General features: G+C 45.8%; 2 protein-coding genes across 2 annotated transcripts in view; one reads left to right on the forward strand and one right to left on the reverse strand.

The window, feature by feature from the left end:
* CNP (2',3'-cyclic nucleotide 3' phosphodiesterase) lies at positions 1–6,685 on the forward strand. Its single transcript, XM_032202637.1, has 4 exons — positions 1–68; positions 2,305–2,974; positions 3,582–3,724; positions 4,291–6,685. The coding sequence occupies exons 1-4, from the start codon at positions 66–68 to the stop codon at positions 4,741–4,743; spliced, it is 1,269 nt and encodes a 422-aa protein (XP_032058528.1). The 5' UTR covers positions 1–65; the 3' UTR covers positions 4,744–6,685.
* The window catches only part of DNAJC7 (DnaJ heat shock protein family (Hsp40) member C7), a 24,331-nt gene continuing 12,607 nt past the window's right edge, over positions 6,679–18,402 (reverse strand). The window contains exons 7-14 of the mRNA XM_032202636.1: positions 18,000–18,153; positions 17,057–17,221; positions 15,966–16,057; positions 14,689–14,762; positions 14,176–14,322; positions 13,778–13,930; positions 13,123–13,185; positions 6,679–12,263 (exon numbers count right to left, since the gene is read on the reverse strand). Of these exons, the coding sequence (XP_032058527.1) occupies positions 12,226–12,263; positions 13,123–13,185; positions 13,778–13,930; positions 14,176–14,322; positions 14,689–14,762; positions 15,966–16,057; positions 17,057–17,221; positions 18,000–18,153 (886 nt within the window). The 3' untranslated portion in view covers positions 6,679–12,225. The remainder of the gene's footprint in view (positions 12,264–13,122; positions 13,186–13,777; positions 13,931–14,175; positions 14,323–14,688; positions 14,763–15,965; positions 16,058–17,056; positions 17,222–17,999; positions 18,154–18,402) is intronic.

Below are 18,402 nucleotides of genomic sequence, written 5' to 3' on the forward strand. Positions count from 1 at the left end.
ATCGCACCCGCCCCAGAGCCGCTGCCCCGCCGCCCCGCTCCGCACCGGCGGCCGCTGCCCTCACCATGGTAAGCGAGGAGCCGGGGCATCCCCGGGGCCGGTTTCGTTTCCCGGTGGGGAGGAAGAAACGGGGGGTGTGTGGGGGGGAACGGGGCTTCTCCGGGTGTATGGGGGGAGCTCGGGGTGCACGGCACGGCTCCGGGGTCCCGGGGTGCTTGGGGCACGACCCCAAGGGGCTGCAGGGTGGAGCTGGGGGCACAGCAGCTTCTAACCAGGGGGGTCCTGGGCTGCGCAGCCCCCTTCTGGTCCCCAGCCCACCCTGGGGCTCAGTCGGGGTGCAGACACCTTCAGCAGCGTGCGGAGGGGTGCTGGGTCTGGGAGCATCACCCGGCGAGGCCCCGGGACGCGGAGGACAAGCGGGGGCTTTGTGGGGGTCGCAGGCAGGGACAGGACAGGGGCGCGCGTTCAATCGGGGATTGTTCGCCCGGAGGAGCCCGGTCTCTGTAGTGCCATTGTCTGGCCACGCTGTACGGGGCCCGATTTCATAAAGGCCAGCATTATCCTTCGAGCTGGCTGCTAAACAATGGGTCCTGAGGGTGTTTTCTATTATTGTTCTTTTGTTTGCACGGTTGAAAAGCGGCCTCAGTCACTGCTGGCCACCAGCAGCTGCTTGCTGCAAAATAGCCGGGCTGCCCCGCTCACAGCCGAGCCCTGTGCCACGGCCCTGCTCGGAGATGCTGCTGGTCCCTGCCCGGCCCAAATATCCCCCTCCAGAGCCAGGACACAGCAAGGAGCCCTTGGAGACAGCTCACACCTCTGCTTCCCTGTCCATGAGGATGGGGGAGCCCTAAATCCCCAGGGAAGGTGGTGTAGGGGAGAGTTGTGCAGTTCTTCTTCTTCTTGCAGCCCCAGGAGCTCTGCCTTGTTTTTGGGAGCGGGCACGGCTCAGTGTGCCCCAAGCTCTCCATCCCACGCTGCTGCCCCCGGGCACACAGCGCTCCCTGCCCACCTCATCCCTAAGGCGGGGGGGTGCAAGGTCTTAGCCCCAGGGTGCTTTGGAACCAAGCCCCACCTGTGAATTTTGGAATAAAGGATAGTTACTTAAATGAAATAGTTGACTTTTTAAACAGGCTTTTCACTCTGCAAGCAGGAAAGGCCTTTCTGCTGTGGGCAGACCACTTGCACAGCATGTAGAAGCCCCCAATTTTTGCATCGCAGGCAGAACTCACTCCTTTGGTTTCACTTCTAGGGCAGAGCTCGGGTACAGGTGCGGGTCCCAGGCTGGGCTGAGTGAGGACGCAGCTGGGGAGGGTGGAGAGGCCACACATCAACCCAAAAAAACAACAACTGCCCTGGTGGTGCTATTGAAACCAGTTGGAGAAATCCCTCCTTTCCTCGAGCCCGGTGCTTTCCCAGACCCTGCCGGGAATTATCTGGGCTTCCTGGTACTGGCATTGCTGGCAAGCAGGGAGGCAGAGCCAGTGCCAGCTCCCCAGGGTGCTTTTCCCAAGGCTCCTGCTGCTGCCAAGCTTCTCTGCTGCTCACAGTTGCTTTCACTTTCGTGTTCAGCTCGGCAGTGGCTGGGGTTGGGCTTGCCCTCGCTGAAAGCAATTTAAATTGCTCCTCATTCAAGGAGGAGCCCAAATTCCCTCCTGCGAGGCACTCATGGCGCTGATGTTCAGCAGGATATGAAAAAGAGGCAATTCTTGCAGTGAAACAGCCTTCACATGGAAACAGCCTTTCTTACAGAACAGAGGACCCCCGAGCAGACTTAAATCAGCCTGCAATCACTTCAGGACGAGCTGACAGGATTGCAGCAGCTGCCCCAGCCGCCTGGCTCTTTCATTTCCCCTTTTTCAGGCAGAGTTCCCCCAGACGCACAGCGGCGCCACATTTCTAGTGGCCACAGGTATTTGTTTAAGCGTTCAGAAATAAATTTGATGCTGAAGACTGCTCTGGCTGGGTTTCAGCCCCATGGTGCCTCCCCAGCTGCAGCCACCGCCACGTGACGGGCGAAGCTTCCCCTTCCTGGTCAGGCAGGGCCCAAGTTGCTGCTGGCAGGCGCTGGAGCAAGGAACGGGGCAGCACCAGGACAGGGCACAGGCAGGTCCCTGCTGTGGGGAAGGGTTGGGGGAGCTGTGGGAAGTGCTTTAAGCCAAGCGAGGCTCTGGGAAGCGGTGGCACCGTGTCCCCTCAGCCTCCCTTCCTCCCCGTGGAGGCTCTCGGCAGCACGTGCTCACGCAGCAGGAGCGTGGGGTCTCTGGGGGTTGCTAACCTACAAAGCGTTTTCTTCTTGGATTTCAGAACAGAGGCTTCTCGAAGAAGAGCCACACATTCCTGCCTAAAATATTTAGAAAAATGTCTTCTCAATCAGCAAAAGAAAGGCCTGAAAGCTTGCAGTTTCCTTTCCTTGATGACGAAGATACCATCTCCACCCTCAAAGAGTCTAAAACCTTTTTTATTTTAAGAGGCCTACCTGGCAGTGGGAAGTCCACTCTTGCCCAGGCTATTCAAGACAGGTATAAAGATGCCTGCAAGGTCATTTCTGTCGATAACTATAAAATTACGCCTGCAATAAGAAGCAGCATTCCTGAAGAATACTCAAAAGTTGATGAGGATCTAGTTGACTATTGCAAACGAGACATCAGCATTATCGTTTTGGACGACACTCACCATGAAAGGGAACGGCTGGACCAACTCTTTGATATTGCTGACAAATACCGGTACAAAGTCATCTTTGCTGAGCCCAAAACCCTGTGGAGAATGGATTGCTCGCAGCTTAAGGAAAAGAATCAATGGAAACTGTCAGCGGAAGACCTGAAGAAGATGAAGCCAAGCTTGGAGAAGGAATTTCTACCCATGTATTTTGGGTGGTTTTTGAGCAAAAGAAGTTCCGAGAACCTGAGGAAGGCTGGCCAGCTCTTCTTAGATGAGCTTGGAAGTCTCAAAGCCTTCAAAAAGGAGAGCAAATATTGTATGTATAGAAGTGTCTTATCAAGTTCTTATTTTGTTGATGAAACGTGGGACAACTTTAGTCAGCTTCTACAGTGACACTCTTAGTTAATCAGGGAAAACTGTTTGAAGATACTAATCCCAGCTTCCCAGAGTTGTCAGATTTGCTTTTGTAATAAAAATAATACAATAACCAGTAATACAATCACTGACAATAACCAGTTCTCAGTGAAAGCCTGTTTAGCTGTGAGGCTGCAGGGCGGTGGGTTAGGATGGCAGCAGCGTTACTCTAGGCAGCTGGGCACCCACGGGTTACTGGGACGGGCTGTGCAGAACAACTGCAGAGTCGAAGAGAAAATGGGGAAAAAACAAGTGGTCTTGGGGACTTAAGAGACTTCTGCAACATCAGGTTTAAGGGGAGCCATGCTGCTGTGCAGGAGCTTGGCTTTTAATTACATCCACTGATAGTCTAGGTGGAAGGAGGAACTTTATGTATCCGTCTAGTCCTTTTTAGCAGTAAGAAAGATGAAGCATGAAGGACAGCTTGGTGGAGAAAGCTGAGATGAGACAGGCTCAGGGGTTGAGGGGTTGATTTTTTTCATAGTAACATTGCTTACCTGTGTTTGCAGTTGCTTTTGCTATCGAAGATCCCAAAGTAAAAGTAGATCTCACCAGCTACTTTGTGAAGAGGCCACCTGGGGTCTTACACTGCACCACCAAATACACAGAGTTTGGAAAAGCCCCCGGGGCTGAGGAATACGCGCAGCAAGAAGTGAGTACCACAGCTCCAGCTTTTCCCTGCTGGAGTCTCCCTTCCCCTTCCCAGCTGGGGATCCACACGCCTTGGGAGTGGGCTGGGGGGGCAGCTTTGCTCTCAGCAATGAGGCAAACTGTAGAGAAAGTATGCCCATATCATAGGAAAGTGATAAGCATGGGGGAGATAGCAACTATTTCCTGATGGCTTCCAAATTAAATATCCCCCCATCACCCCGACTTCCAGCAGCATCCCCAGTAGCTTAACTGGAATGATGGTAAATCGTTCAACAGAAGTATGGATGCTTCTAGCCAAATTATTTCAAAGCGGATGAGCTCGAGAGCCCGTTTGAATTTGGAATTTGTGAAGGAGAAAGATGTGACCAGCCCTGAATTCACAGAGAAGGAACTTCAGGCCACGACCTCCTAGTTGACCACCATGTTTCAAACATGGCAAAGAATGACCACGGCCAGCCAGGACCCTGAGCTTGTGGCCGATAAAGCCAGCCGCATTGCTTTAAATTCCACCTGTGCGGCGTCGGTTAAAGCTCTGTTCTGGACTTGTCTCCCTCTTTCCTCTCCCAGGCTGTGAAGGCTTCCTACGGCAAAGGCTTCACCTTGTCCATTTCTGCTCTGTTCATCACAACGAAAACTGTTGGTGCCCGTGTGGAGCTGAATGAACAGCAGCTGCTGCTGTGGCCCGGAGATGTCGATAAGCTGCTGTCCACCGACAACCTCCCGAAAGGCAGCCGGGCTCACATCACCCTCGGCTGCGCCAACGGCGTAGAAGCAGTCCAGACTGGGCTCGATCTGCTGGAGTTTGTGAAACTGGAAAAGGCAGGGAACAAAGGGGATGAAGTGGGGGAAATCGGAGGAGGGAAACTGCAGTATTTTGATAATGGTATGTGGATGCTCGTCCTTTCCAAAAAGATTGATGTGAGGGCGATATTCTCAGGTTACTATGGAAAAGGAAAACTTGTGCCTACGCAGAGCACCAACAAGCGGGGCTCTGCTTTTAGTTCCTGCACCATCATCTAAGAGCATGGGCAGGGTAGCTTTCTTTTTTTTCTGTTGTTTTTAAAAGGCAAGTAACTCAGTAACCTTTATAATTGTAAAGAGAAATAATTCTACCTTTACTAAAGTAAGCCCTTTTTGCCAACCCCAGTATGAAGTGTCTCTGGGGAGACAGTTTATTGGCCTCTGGAAGAAAACAACCAACTCCTGACTGACAAAGGAGAGCTGTTGAATGACTGCTGTCAGTAACTGAAGTGTTGCTGAGTGCTTTTAATGGAAGACTTTTTGGAAAGAACGAGCTGTGGTGTTCTGCTTGTTTTCTTCCTCAGAGGAAGATCTTCTATGGTCTTTTATAACTTCCCTATGAACCACAATCGTTAGATCTCTACGTGCCAGCACTATATGATCGAGCAGTGGCAGACCAAAGCCTGTACATAACTGGTCTGAAGCCAAGTGAAGTGAACTGCATAATGCCTCTCCCCTCTCCCAAACCAGAGGGACTAAAAGTCAGTAATTCCGGTAGCTGAATTACTAGGTAAGAACCAGTCAGACCCAATTATGGGTCATTTCTGTCAAATGTGGCAGTTACTAATAACTTAGTCCATAGGAAGAGGATTTGCAACAGACATCGGGGTACCTAAAAGCCTTGCGTGTTCTACCCCAGTTCATGCTCAGGCTTCCTTCAAGTGCAGGGAAGAGCTGTGCTGGTGAGCACACAGAAAGAAAGCACGTTGCCAGATAATGTCTGAGAGACAGGAAAAAAAAAAATCACAGAAGAGGAACCAAGTTAAATCTCAGGAGATGCATTCAGTTCCTGCAACATGGCTCCAGTCTTTTCAGAGCACATGTAAGAGTGGGCAGGACCAAGGACTGTCCCGTGCCCTTGTTTTGTAGGGAACAATCCTGCCTTGGCAGGGAGTGGAAGAGATGAACTAATGTCTTTTCCATCTTATTTTATAGAAACTAAAATCATGTCTGAAGTATAGAACTGTACTTCATGCAAGATTTTACTAGTTTTATCTAATGCACTTGAATGTTAAAAGTTAGGATGGAAGTAACATTGTAATTTAGGAAGTAAATGGAGGTACTGTAACTGCGTAACTTAAGTCTGCTCAAACCTAAACCATTGGCTGGAAAAAAGTTAATGATCAAGTACTTTTGTTATTAAGTCTGTTTTATTAAAGCTTATGTTTTTGCTCTTAGCCAGATTGTTTGTCAGTCATCAGTGGATATGTGGTCACTACTTTACCGTAACAAAAAGCTCAACTAATGGATTCAGGTCAGGACAACAGTTTAAACTCATGCTAGGGCTCAGTGTTTGGTGAACTGCACAGTGAAGTTAATACTGGATTAATAAATGTAAATACTTACTGTGTTTGACATGCATGTGCTGGGTTCATATCTGTAAAGGAGCTGTCACATGGGCACAGCCTACCTGTAGCTGTGCGCGCTCAAACCTGCATTGCTCAGGAAGCCCAACTCAGCCTGTGCAAGCAGCATTTCTCCTCTGAACATTTAAAACAAAATCAAGGAGTGCTTTGGGCTAACCTGATAAACACTCCATGTTTTCTAGCAAAGCAAAATACTTCCTGCTGCTGCAAAAAGATGTAATCCCCCCTTACCTTCAAGGGATTAACAGTTGGCTAGCTTCTGCACCAGGAGAGTTGCGAGTGCCATGTGAGAAGTCTCATGCGGTTTTGTTCCATCAAAACTATAAAAAAAAAAATTAACAGCATCTGCCCAGGACAGCTCTTGAGAGTATGCAGGAGCATGCTGAGCCACCTCTCCCTCCAGTGCTCTGGTAACACAACCCAATGCTCCAGCTCACATCCAGCACTGAAATGCACAGCTGGAGCATCTTGTTTATTTGCCTGTTCAAGAACAACAGTGAGACTGTCGTCATTTAAGTTTTTATTAGTTTGTACATCATATACAGTTTATAATAAAGTAAACCAATTGCATATGGTTTCGCTTCAGTCTGTGATATTCTTCATATAAACACATCATTATGAATTATGCCTAATGAAGTAAACAACAAATATTCACATTTTTACCATTCACATCCTAGAAAGGTAAGGGTCCAAAGAGGGACAGTGTTCATACCAATGTGAAGCCTGCCTTAGAGAGGATGACGTGTTTGGCAAAGCGATCTGGATATTGATTGCTCCATGCAAGACTCCTTTCCTCCCACAGGAAAGGTAAGATATTTACACTGAGGTAAACATTCGGAATCTCATTTCAGATAAATACTGCAGCACAGGGTCTACTGTCCTCTCCAAGTCGGCTTCACATCAGCGTCCGGTTGTCTGACTACTCCTTAATGTCTTTACAACAAAGCAGATACGCATGCAATGAAGGTGCTCGGTTTGCTGTTTCGCACTCAACCCCCCCACCATTGCTTCACGCGATTTTCTCTTTTAAGTATGAGTTTTTAAGTGAAAGCAGGGACTCAGACGGAGTAAGCAACGTAAGATTGGCTATGCAAGACCTGCAGGCAAGCTGCAGAGGCAGCATCCAAGCTCTCCCCAAGTACTGCCCTCCCGAGCCACCCTGAATGCACCAGCTCTAGCTCACTGCTTTGCAGCCTGTGCCTCGTCTCGGTGCCCTCTCACAACTCACACAAGAGCTTTCCATCAGAGGTCAGATCCTCTAGAGAGAAGACGTGCCTAGCACTGCTCCAAGAAAGGACAACCCTGTCCCTGACTGCAGGCCTGGGGACAGCCAGGGCAAGCTGAGGAAAGCCGAAGCATTTCGCATCATCTCCCACGCCACGCACAGCTCCTGCTGCCCTGCTGAGCAATAGGGAATTCTCCAGATTTCAGCAGCTGCTGGATGTGAACGGCCTCTGGGGGAAAGGAGGGTCACAGACCTGCTACGGCTGAGTTTGTCACCTTTCAGACCTAGTTACAGCACGGCTATAACAAGGCGATGGAGCTCAGCACTACTTGGAGAGGCTCAAGTAGGTGCAGTCCACGAGCTCTCCTTTTCCCTAAGGAAGGGAGGGGAGGGTACAAGGCACAAATTGAAACGGGATGAAAGCCATCCGCTTGAAGATAAGCGAATATCTTTAGTTATTAAGCTGAGGAAGTGAGTTTGAAGGAATAAGCAAGCCACGGCGTGGTCCAAATGCTTTGGTCATTCAACTCGTTGAAGACTGATTTGGCCGAGCAGCCCCCGACGCGAGGCTGGCTCAGAGGCCAGAGCTCGCAGGTGGCAGTTTCTTTATCAGAAACAACACAACAGCACGGGTGCTTGCACTCCAAATCCCAGTCAGACACAGAAAGCTCCGAGGGACTTCCAATATTCCACCGCTAATTAATACTGCTGTCCCTAAACCATTCTTCCCCACCCAGTTTGCATTAATGCAAGTATTTACAAAACAGTCAGAAGCCTTTAGAGCACAGGATCCAGCTTTATAGCAACATTCCCAAGTTCACAAAAAAAATCATGTACTTTCCTATGTATATGTATAGCAGAAACAATCAGAAAAAGCCTGTCAAAACGGGCAGCCAGAAGCATCCTAATGGGCTTTGCAGCTGATTTCAAGTCCAGGTTCAGCGAGTCTGGAAAGGACTTGCAACACTCCCTGCAAAAGGTGGAGCTGAAACAGCATCAGATTTGGAAAGTAAATCCACACAAGAAACAAACAAAAACACACCAGGCTTTGTGGTCTAGAGGTCAGATCATTGTACATGCAAGTATCTCCCAAACACTAACATTACCAATGCATTTTTTTCATTTTTCAAGCATGAAACTGCTTCCATCTTAATTTGAATGCAGCTGCACTCTGAAACCAGCCCCACAGCAGCTCAGACACCACAAGATCATGATGGAGACAGAGAAATAAAGGGAGGGTAACAGGCCAGCGCTCCTCATCTCCTGGTAATGCTCCAGTCACAGCCTCACCCAGCCTCACTTCACACAGCTCAGCCCGCTGAGGGACTCCTCATGCACACATTTTTCCTGTATTTCACATCTTTCATCGACAACAATTGCGCTGTCAGTTATCGAGCTGCTCATTAGCCATCGCGTTCATCTCCTCTCATCGAAGACCCTCCCTTCAGCACCGACCTGGCCTGCCTTTCAGCCACCTCACCTCTGCTCCCCTCGGGGTAATTCCCATCAGCGGGCACCCTTACAGCACCAACTGCTCCCTTTCCAAAACGCCAAGCAGGAGCTGAGGCCCGAGGGGCAGACGCACAAAACAAAGCCAAAGATGCTCAGCGGCTGCACTGCAGGCGATGGGAGCTGGGAGCTCACCGGGCAGGTCAGGGAACAGCCCCTGCGCATGGGAAAGTCTGGGGGCACCTTTTAGTATGTTTTGATGTTGATTAAGGCTCTTCCTGTAATGCCAAAAACCAAACCTTTCAGTAACGACAAGGACTGAACTCCACGAAGCCCCTTCCTCATTAAGAGGGGGGCTTTGCCATCAGCTTCTTGCATGTGCCACGTTCCCGTGGTGCCCCCCAGTCTCCAAAGGGAAGAGCTCACTGCTAAGCAAGGCTCGACTCACGCCCCCCTGTGCTTGTGTTTCACGGCTATCACCTCCGTTAGCTCTTTATCACTCTAGAAAAAGCAGAAGCATAATATCATTAAGGTATTTATTAATGATCTCTGCGGCAAGTTCCTATGCCTGGTAGCTGCTATCGAGCCAAAGGAAGCCGGGGAGCTCTGCAGAACGGTAGCAGCTGGAAAAATGGCACCAAGGCTCCCTGTGGCCATGCCCAAACCACAACCCACGACACGTTCTGTAACTACCAGGTGTGAAAGGCAACGTTTCCAGCAGTGCACATCCATGCAGATTTTTCTGGAACAAGCACAGTCCCGTGTCCCCCAGCCGTGCTCAGACAAGACGGAGGCCACAACGCCAGCGCACCTCTACCTCCACGCTCTGCTGCTGTCCTGAGGTAAGGGGAAAGTCACTGAACGCCCGTCAGACCCCAACGCACTGTGCAAAAGTTTATGCAAAAAGCATGTGTTTGCCTTCAGTTTCAATCACGCAACAGCGCTCCTTGGAAAAGTCTTGGCACTCACCACGTTAATATTAAACTACTTTAAATCATGCATTCAGGTACAGGTTCATAAATATCTGTTGTACACGTTTCCTCTCTCAGAGAAGCCATTCCATTTCCATCCTCCCAGGAATGGTCTCATTCACAACCTGGAGAGAAGAAAGCCTGTCATACTCAACTGGAGGAGGGGAGGCAGAAATAATAATAATAATAAAAACCACACTGACAAACGCAGTACACAGCTCTGCATGGTGACAGAAGACTGAGAGAAGTCCGAACTGTACAGTAATTATCGACACACACAGGACGACACGTTATGAATCCGGAATGCCACACTAAAATAACTCCTGTAAACTGATTTACAAGTGCCATGAGAACTGGAGAAGTCTCAATGTGCATAGACCAGGATTTTAGTTCACCAGGTATTCACCGTTCCAGAGCCTGAAAAATGCTAGGACCTTATTTTGCTCTCAGTGCAATCCGGGCGAGTCCATCACATTACACTGATGCAAAGGAAGTTTGAATAAACGTTGCAGAGTTTATTTTTGGAAATATTACTTAACGTTGGCTCATTTTAAAAGCTGACTTTTGAGTGAGTTATAAAATGCTTCCTTTATTCTGCAGTACTAGAATTTAAGCCCTTAAATCTTCCCTCTTTGAAAGCGGATTGTCAAAAGTTCTGACACACCAAAAACCACAGGACTGCAGTCCTCAGCAGCAGCACCACGACACTATTGCAACTGGTGGAAATGGAGTTCACTTGCATTGCGGTCTAGCAACTCCGTCCAACTGGACGGGACAAGTACAGCCCTCAACTGGAAGGAAGACAAAGATGTCAGCGTTCAAAGTAATCGTTTTGTGCAATGAAGTCATTGCAATTTTTTGTTCCTGCAGTCAGAAGATAACTCAGGTATTATATAAAAGTTAGCGTCAGGTTTCTCTAGGAAAAAGCCTTGCATGGATTTCTACGAACACGTTTTCTCACCCAAGCAAAATTCAGCTCTACAAATGTCACTACACTACAGCAGGTCAGTTCAAAGAAACTCTGGATACAACAATGCTTCGAGCCTCTGCCCCTTCACGCTGGTGTTGGGGAGTGCCAACACACTTTCTTTCAGAGCCCAACTTCTGAGCAAGGCTGCCTGAAGCTGGCAGACAACGCCACGCGCTGTGCTCCAGAACTGCTTTAGCGAGAGCGTTCAACTTGACCAAAGCACCTCTGAAGAAAAGATTCTTCACTTTCTAGAAAACCGGGCAGAATTCGGGAAGCAGTCCTCTCTCAGCTGAGGTCTTGCTGTAACACTACGTTTATGGTGAAAAATAGAAGAGCATTCACGTTAACTGGCAGTACCACTGAACCAAATCCATTTTCAATTCGAGGTGGTGCAGCTGCACGCAGCTCCAGGCTTTAAGCTCATCACTCCAGCACTTGTCCTGACATTGTGCAAGAGAAGCAAGTGACAGACTGTCAGTTCAGGGTTTGACTTTGCATTTTCTTGCTTCTTTGGACTAGTAAATTACTTCTATTTGAAAACTACTTGACTAGTTTAACAGATTTGTACAGTTCTTGTAAACATTATGAGAACACACTGCTGCACGCACACAGTAACCATTTTCAATTAATAACCTGAATATTACGTTGCATTTCTTCAAAGCTAAAAAGAGCTCATCCACGTTACGGATCAGTAACACAAAATCAAACAAAGAGTTTAAACCCAAGAAAATCAAGTTTAGCACAGATATTAAATGTTCAAGTAGATTAATTAAAAAACATACGGTGAAAAAATTCAGCCCAGAGCAAATTCAACATTCCCTTAAAGAGGACAATTCATGGAGTGGAAACACAAAGCCCTTAATTCTAGCTGCATCACAGGGAATTCTCACACAAGCTGCTCTTTTAAATCCAAAGAAGCATTTCTCTCTGATACAAAATTTTTAAGCTCACACATTATCGATTAAGTTAATGCCCAAGTGTACCGTTCTGGTAGAACCATGGCAGAAAAAAAAGAGACATCTTTCAGGTAAAATGCAATTGTATGAAGTTTGATTGAATCTTGGCAACATTTTCAGAAGATTAAGATAACTTACAAGTTACTACAAACCCTAGACATGCTGCCATATCACACTTTGGAGCCAACCAAAACAAAACAGGAGATTACTTCACCCTCTCACACGGCAAGTTTCCAGGAGGACTTCAGGGAAATCCTCTCTGCTGAGGAGCAGGAACAGTCTGAAAGTACGGGCCAGCATGGAGGGACCAAAAGATTCAAAGCTTTATTTTTTTTAATAAAGTTAACAGTAAAACAAAATTCACAAGCCTTTCCCTCCCCGAGCTGGTTTCCTCTTCACACACAAAAGCACACAAAACAGAGGTCTCCAACCGAGAAAAATGAAACTGCTCTAAGTACAATGAGACATGATGAAGGAAGGAGTCTAAAGTATGTCCGTATTCAAGGCTAAAATAAGCAGATCAGGTATGTGTGTTTGTTTGTTTTTAGCCAAACTGGAAAAAGAAATTTCCAGGCCCAGAAGCTGAAAAAGAAAATGGAAGATATTAGCACTTTCAAAGTTCAAAGGCAACATGGTTAAACACCATTCTGCAGTAGCTGGATGCCAGGCCAGCACTTAACCCAAACAAAACCATTTGGACAAGTGGGAGAGATTTTAGCTATGATTTCCAGCAGCTAAATTCCAACAGGTAAGAGTGGATTACTGGTAATAAAGGGAAAGGAGGCCTGGAGACAAATTTACAAGGATGAAGGTAAATGGGACACAAACCATGCAAGACTTTTCAAAATTCACTTAACAAAAGACATTATGGAACACAAAATTCCCTAAGGGGCACATTGATACTAGGTAAGTGCTGAGACCTTGCTTGGTGCTGTATAAAACCATCTTACTCCACCGTGTGTGAAGAAAGCCTGACCACACTTGAGGTTTGAAGGGACATGAGCAACAGCTCCTTCACTGCCTCCACTCACCTCAAACTGTCTGAAGGCAGAGACCCTCAGGAGGATTGAGTCTTACAAATGTTGAAGGAGAGAGCTGTGTGACACATATACACAGGACTTCTGACCAAGAACTGCCTTTTGTTTTTGAGCAACAGCAACTGTATCCAAGCTATGGTCAACTACTTATAAGCAGTAAACACCACTCAGAGAGCCCATGCCTACAGGCTACTTGAAAAGGGAACCTTTTGAATGTAAAAACTAGAACCAGCCATCAGCTGGGATGCTGTGCAAGGCCTTCCAAGAGCTTGCAGACACTTTTATGTAGAAAAGCCAAATACTATTTTCAAACAGCACAGCAAGCTTGGGGAAACTTGGCCGTCCTGTCAAGCTATTTGTGTACTTACCACTTCCAAAGCTAACAGTAGGACACTTCCACCTACCTTCAAAACTGAAGCCACCTGGCCCACCGAAGAAGGCCTTAAAGATATTATTTGCATCGAAGTCTACAGGGAAGAAAAGGAAGTCGTAAGATGAAGTAGAACAGATGGTTACAGCTTACAGTTTAGAAACTGCTTCTTCATTGAAGGTCCATAAAGCATTTTTTAAATGGACAAAAAGCTGTAAGCAAATAGCTGGCTTTGTCCACTATAATGCAGCAGCAGAGAGCACTGCTATACTGTACTACAGCAGAGTATGGGGCTACTGACTGGCAGAAAACAGGTAAAAGCAACAGCTGTGAGACAGTTCCAGTCATGGGAGCAACCTAAGAACTCTGGATAAGCAACATTTTGGACCAAAACCTTTCTGTGATGTGATTTTACATTGCCTACGAAAGACAGAAGCTTCTGCGTTATGATACCTACTATCCAACAGCTCTGTCAAAGATAATCTGGATTATATGGCACCTATTATCTGCAACTTCAAATAGTCATTGCATATCTGCCATTCAAATACTTCTGCAGACCAAGCCAAGCCACTTCACAGGATTATTACAATTGAGAGGTCAAGAACTGCCAGGCTGCTTTAGAGGAGAAGGCAGACTAAATGGTCTAATCTTTTTAAAGGCTGCCACTACAGAATACCATAAACACTTACCACCCATGTTCAATCCATCCTCTTCTAGATCTTGTCCACTATCATAGCGGGCCTTCTTCTTGGGATCTGACAGGATGGTAAAGGCTTCACCAACCTCCTTAAATTTCTTCTCCTCTTCCTTCTGTACTTCTGCACTTGCCCCACTGTGTCGGTCTAGTGATATAAAAACAAGCAGGAAAGAACCTTTGAGTTTCTAGTGTAAATGGAAAATACCACAAATTTCCAGCTGCTACCACAGACTTATTTTAGATTTCTAGTGTCAGAAAACTTGTGTGTCCACGAATTCCCTCTCCTATTTATGCTTGGCTGTAAGTGATGATTGTGGGGAGAAGGGATGTGCATGGGAAGAGGGATAAAAGCAACAAATACATGCTCCAAGACAGCCTGTTTCTGCATACCTGGATGATGCATTAGTGCTCTTTTCCTGTAAGCCTTCTTGATCTCATCTTCAGAGGCATTTTTGTCAACCCCAAGGATTTTATAGTAGTCTTTCCGTTTGCTCTTTTTCAGTTCCACCTGTGCATTCTTTAGAAGTTGCTTGTGTTCTAGAAAGAAGTGCAATGCCAAGGGAAAGCAGCTTTAGTGTCAGGCAGTTTTCTGCTTTAAAAAAGGCTGACAGACCAACATGTTGAGGTGACCTGGGCTGAAGTATTCAAGTGCCACAAGGAGCCAACCTCCTTGGATTTATAGCCAGGCAAGATAATTAAAGTCTAACTACATTTAATACCATTTCCAAATGTAGGTAAACATCCCAGTGCTATTTGTTACACACTGAACCAGAAGGACAAAGCTAACTCTGTCCATTTCATTTCAGGCTACAAGAAAAGACAACTATTAAGAATAAAAACCATAACTAGATGGTTTTTGAACATGTTACAGAATATACATGTACAGAATGCTCATATGCTTACCTTTTGTTTTTTCTGTCTGATATACTTTTTCATAGTCTCTTACAGCATCTTCATATTGCTCTGTGTCCATATAACTGTGGAAAGAAACAATGGTTGACAAGGTATACTTCACGGAAAATATCAAAAAGGGGGTGCAGGTACAAGCTTTCTGGATGGATATGAATTAAGGAAAATATGTGCACTGGGCTTCAGGAAGAGCAATCATTAGAGGGACCCACAAAGGGTGACAGCTACACTGAATAGAAGCCTAAGCACCTGCAGTTTATGGGAAGTTCTGGCACAGGAGCCTGTTCTCTGGGCTCCAAGCTGAGACCGCAGTCTCATTTGGCAGCACAAGTTCTACTTTAAAGATCTGATAATTACTTCATCCAACAGCAGGAACTAATACCAGCCAGTATCATTTCAAGGAAGCTGGTGCAGCTGTACACCAGCAGCCCTGTTTAGAAGCGACCATCCTGGCACCTCAGAGAGGGACGTGTCCCTGCCTGTTGGCATTTCAGCCCTGCTCACGTCTTACTGTATCACAACTACTTACTGTAATTTAGCAATTACTGAAATGGAACTTCAGAAAAACACCAAAGGATGCAAATTAAAATGAATGCACAACAAGAAGGCTGCAGTAATGGTTTTGGTTCACCTACAGGCCAGGCAGCTTGGTCACAAACTAGGGAACGATCAGTACTGAGCAAAGGAGCAAATAAATGTGCAGTCAGAACAGAGCTTGATGACTTCTCTGGTTGGTGCCAAGTTACAAGACACACAGACCCAAACATCCTTTGTCCAACTCTCTCAGCCTCACTGTACTACATTGCAGTATTATCTACAGCAGAGATATGTACAGCCTCAGCTGATTTCCCTTATAGTGGAAACAGGCTATGCCATTTCAAAATTCAGGGTGCTAGAAGCATGAAACATATCAAATCTATTATTCCCAGCAACCTTTCTGAAACAGCTTAGAAGAGACAGGTTCTCTGGGAGAGAACAACATCTTATATTAGTCTTTAAAAAAAAAAAAAAAAAAGGCAAGTCAAGCTTGAGAACAAATCTTGCCTGAACACAGCAACAGATAGACAGACCCAGACCCACGCAGGCAGGACAGACTGCATACTTTCCTGTCTTCTTGGCGCCACAAGGAAGAGAAACAAATTCAGGGACTCTTAAGACAGAATCTTTTATTCATTTAAGCTTCAGATTTGTTACCCTGTCACTCAGTGCTGTAGGGAAGAGGTTCCTACCCACAAACCTGCTCAGCATGTCCATAATAAACATCTACTTACCATTGTGCTCTCCTCAAGTATGCTTTGATATATGTGTCATCCAGTTTTACTGCATTCGTGCAGTCATCTATTGCTTCTTCAAGTTTCCTAAGCTACAAAGTCAGACAGAAGTTAAGTGAATCCCAATCAGAAAAAAATCTGCTAATCAGCATTGTGATTTTAGGCAAGTGGAAGTTGTATAGAATTTTAGAAAAGTCTCACTGGTTTTGTGGATCTACATCTATGACATTTTTTCCCAGTCCCCAAAAGCACAGAGCTTTTCTTCTCTAAGGAAAAACTAGAAACTTTGCTAGTGAAGTGGTACAACTACATGGTGCTGCTCTACAAAATGCACTCGGAAACAAGGGGCTTCCTGAGAATGATCTGAAGAATAAGACGTCCTGGATTGAAATGGAATAAACTTAGAATTATTAAGCAATTGTTTTCAGACACAGCCACATAAAGCGTCCATTAAAGCAGCCTCTGATTTATCCCACTTCCTAGGTTTGAAAACAGCCCATCTCTTGACCAAGTATGGGTGTTGAAAAGCCCCACTGATCGAAGAGGGGCATCAACACAGAGACAGCTGAGGACGAAACATGCCTAGAGGAAAAGCATGATGGAAATCTGAAGCACTGTCAAGCAAATGCTTTGCTGGAGAGTGCATTACCAAAATACAACAGCAACTCCAACAAAGGTGTAAAATTTTAAGTTACGTCAGATTGTTTTAGATCAAAAAATGAAGCAAGACACGATCTACAAAAAGAACCAACAACCCTCATTACCAGGGAGGAAACAAATAAGGATGCCTTTACGCTGATTAAGATAAGGCCACACTACATTCCTCCACTCCCTCCCACTCTGTGGGAGTATTTGCCCAAGTATTTGAGTTTTGTTTCTTCAGGAGTCAACTTCTTTGGCTGTTTGGAACAGATCCAATTGTTGTGCAAGCACAAAAACCTGAAATATTGCCTATAGCACTAAAGGATCCAGCTGCCCCTGGAGCCAGAGAAGCATATGCTTTCCAAAAGAAGTGATGTGGTATTTATAAATTACATGGTGAGGAATACAACCCGAGATCAAACGCTACCTGCCAGGTGACCATTTCTTACCTTTGAATTAACTGTCCCCCGGTTGCAGTAGAGTTTGGCATTTGTTTTTATGTTATTTGGATCTATTCCTAGTGCTTCTGTATACAGTTCATATGCTAGTTTGTAGTTTCCTTCTTTAAATGCTTTATTCCCATCTTCTTTCTTTGCTTTAAGTGCTTTGGCATTCTGAAAGAAAATACATCCCGGATAAGGACGGTAGGTCAGTGGTTCAGGAATATGAAACACCTTATTTTGCTGGGTAAGGGTCTTCAAACATAACTGTTCTAATTTGGTTTCAGACAACATAGCAGGATACAGAAGTCACAGACTTGCTACAGCAGCTGAAATGAGATGTAAGCATTTTGCTTTTCCCAAAAGAGAAGCATTGAGGAAGAGCCAGTGCCAGTTACAGGCATTCTCTACATGAACAAAGTTTGCCTAATGTTTAAGATGAGAACATGCCAGTGAAATAATTTATGTATTTAAAAACAATAGGAGCAGGACCTCACCTTTTGACAGCTTATACAACTAAATAAATCTTTCAAAACTTGATTAAAGAACTACAACAGTATAGAAAGGAGGGAAGGAACTTCCTGAAAGAAACAGTGTTTAAATACAGTCAGCCTGTAGGCACTAAATTAAATCTGTCTCAGAAGTTCTTGGAACTGATAGACCTAGCTTTATTGCCCCTTGATCAGATACAGAAGCAAAAAAGAATGAAAGGAAAGCAGTCTTCAGAGAATCACAGTATCACAGCTTTCTGAGAAAGAGCTTCCAGCAGCTCACAGTTATACCTAAAGCAGCCCTTTCAGGAAGGACTTGACTCACTATTTGCTACTGGAGATCTGGGGAATGATTATTTTGAGGTACGAAGAAGGGATTGCTTCAGTAGAAGTAAGTGTTTGGTTTAAAGAAAAAAAAACGCGGTAATTTTGCAGTCCCGACCTCAATGCTCACAACTTACACGGCAGGCAAGACACGCTTTCTCGTGATCAGGAGCCATTCTGAGTGCCTGGACAAAGAACTGCACTGCCTTCTCGATGCAGTCCTCATAATAAAGGCAGAGACCACGGACATACAGAGCATCTGCATTTGTAGAGTCCATTCGTAAGATGTCACTGTAAAAAACAAACATGGTAAAAAAGTCACCCTATTGCAGTTTTCTTCTGATCTCCAAAGCATTGCTCCTCTGCTGAGATATTTAATTATTTTATCAAGTCTGTGGCAGGGTTCTTAGCTGAGCCTAAGTACAGTTTCCCAGTACAATTAACTGAACAGGGGATAAACTCAGGCAAACTTCCCCATCACCATTTGCATTAAGGGAATTTTTTTTAATATATTTATCCCCCATTCATTTCAGGTGGTAG

This window comes from Aythya fuligula, chromosome 24 (genome assembly GCF_009819795.1).
Source record: "Aythya fuligula isolate bAytFul2 chromosome 24, bAytFul2.pri, whole genome shotgun sequence".
Lineage (NCBI taxonomy): Eukaryota > Metazoa > Chordata > Aves > Anseriformes > Anatidae > Aythya > Aythya fuligula.

Bases quoted from the DNA above. Each gene is read 5' to 3' on its own strand.
- CNP (XM_032202637.1), top strand. The intron at 2,975-3,581 runs GTATGTATAGAA...CTGTGTTTGCAG, and splicing joins CAAAAAGGAGAGCAAATATT to TTGCTTTTGCTATCGAAGAT. The intron at 3,725-4,290 runs GTGAGTACCACA...TTCCTCTCCCAG, and splicing joins AGGAATACGCGCAGCAAGAA to GCTGTGAAGGCTTCCTACGG.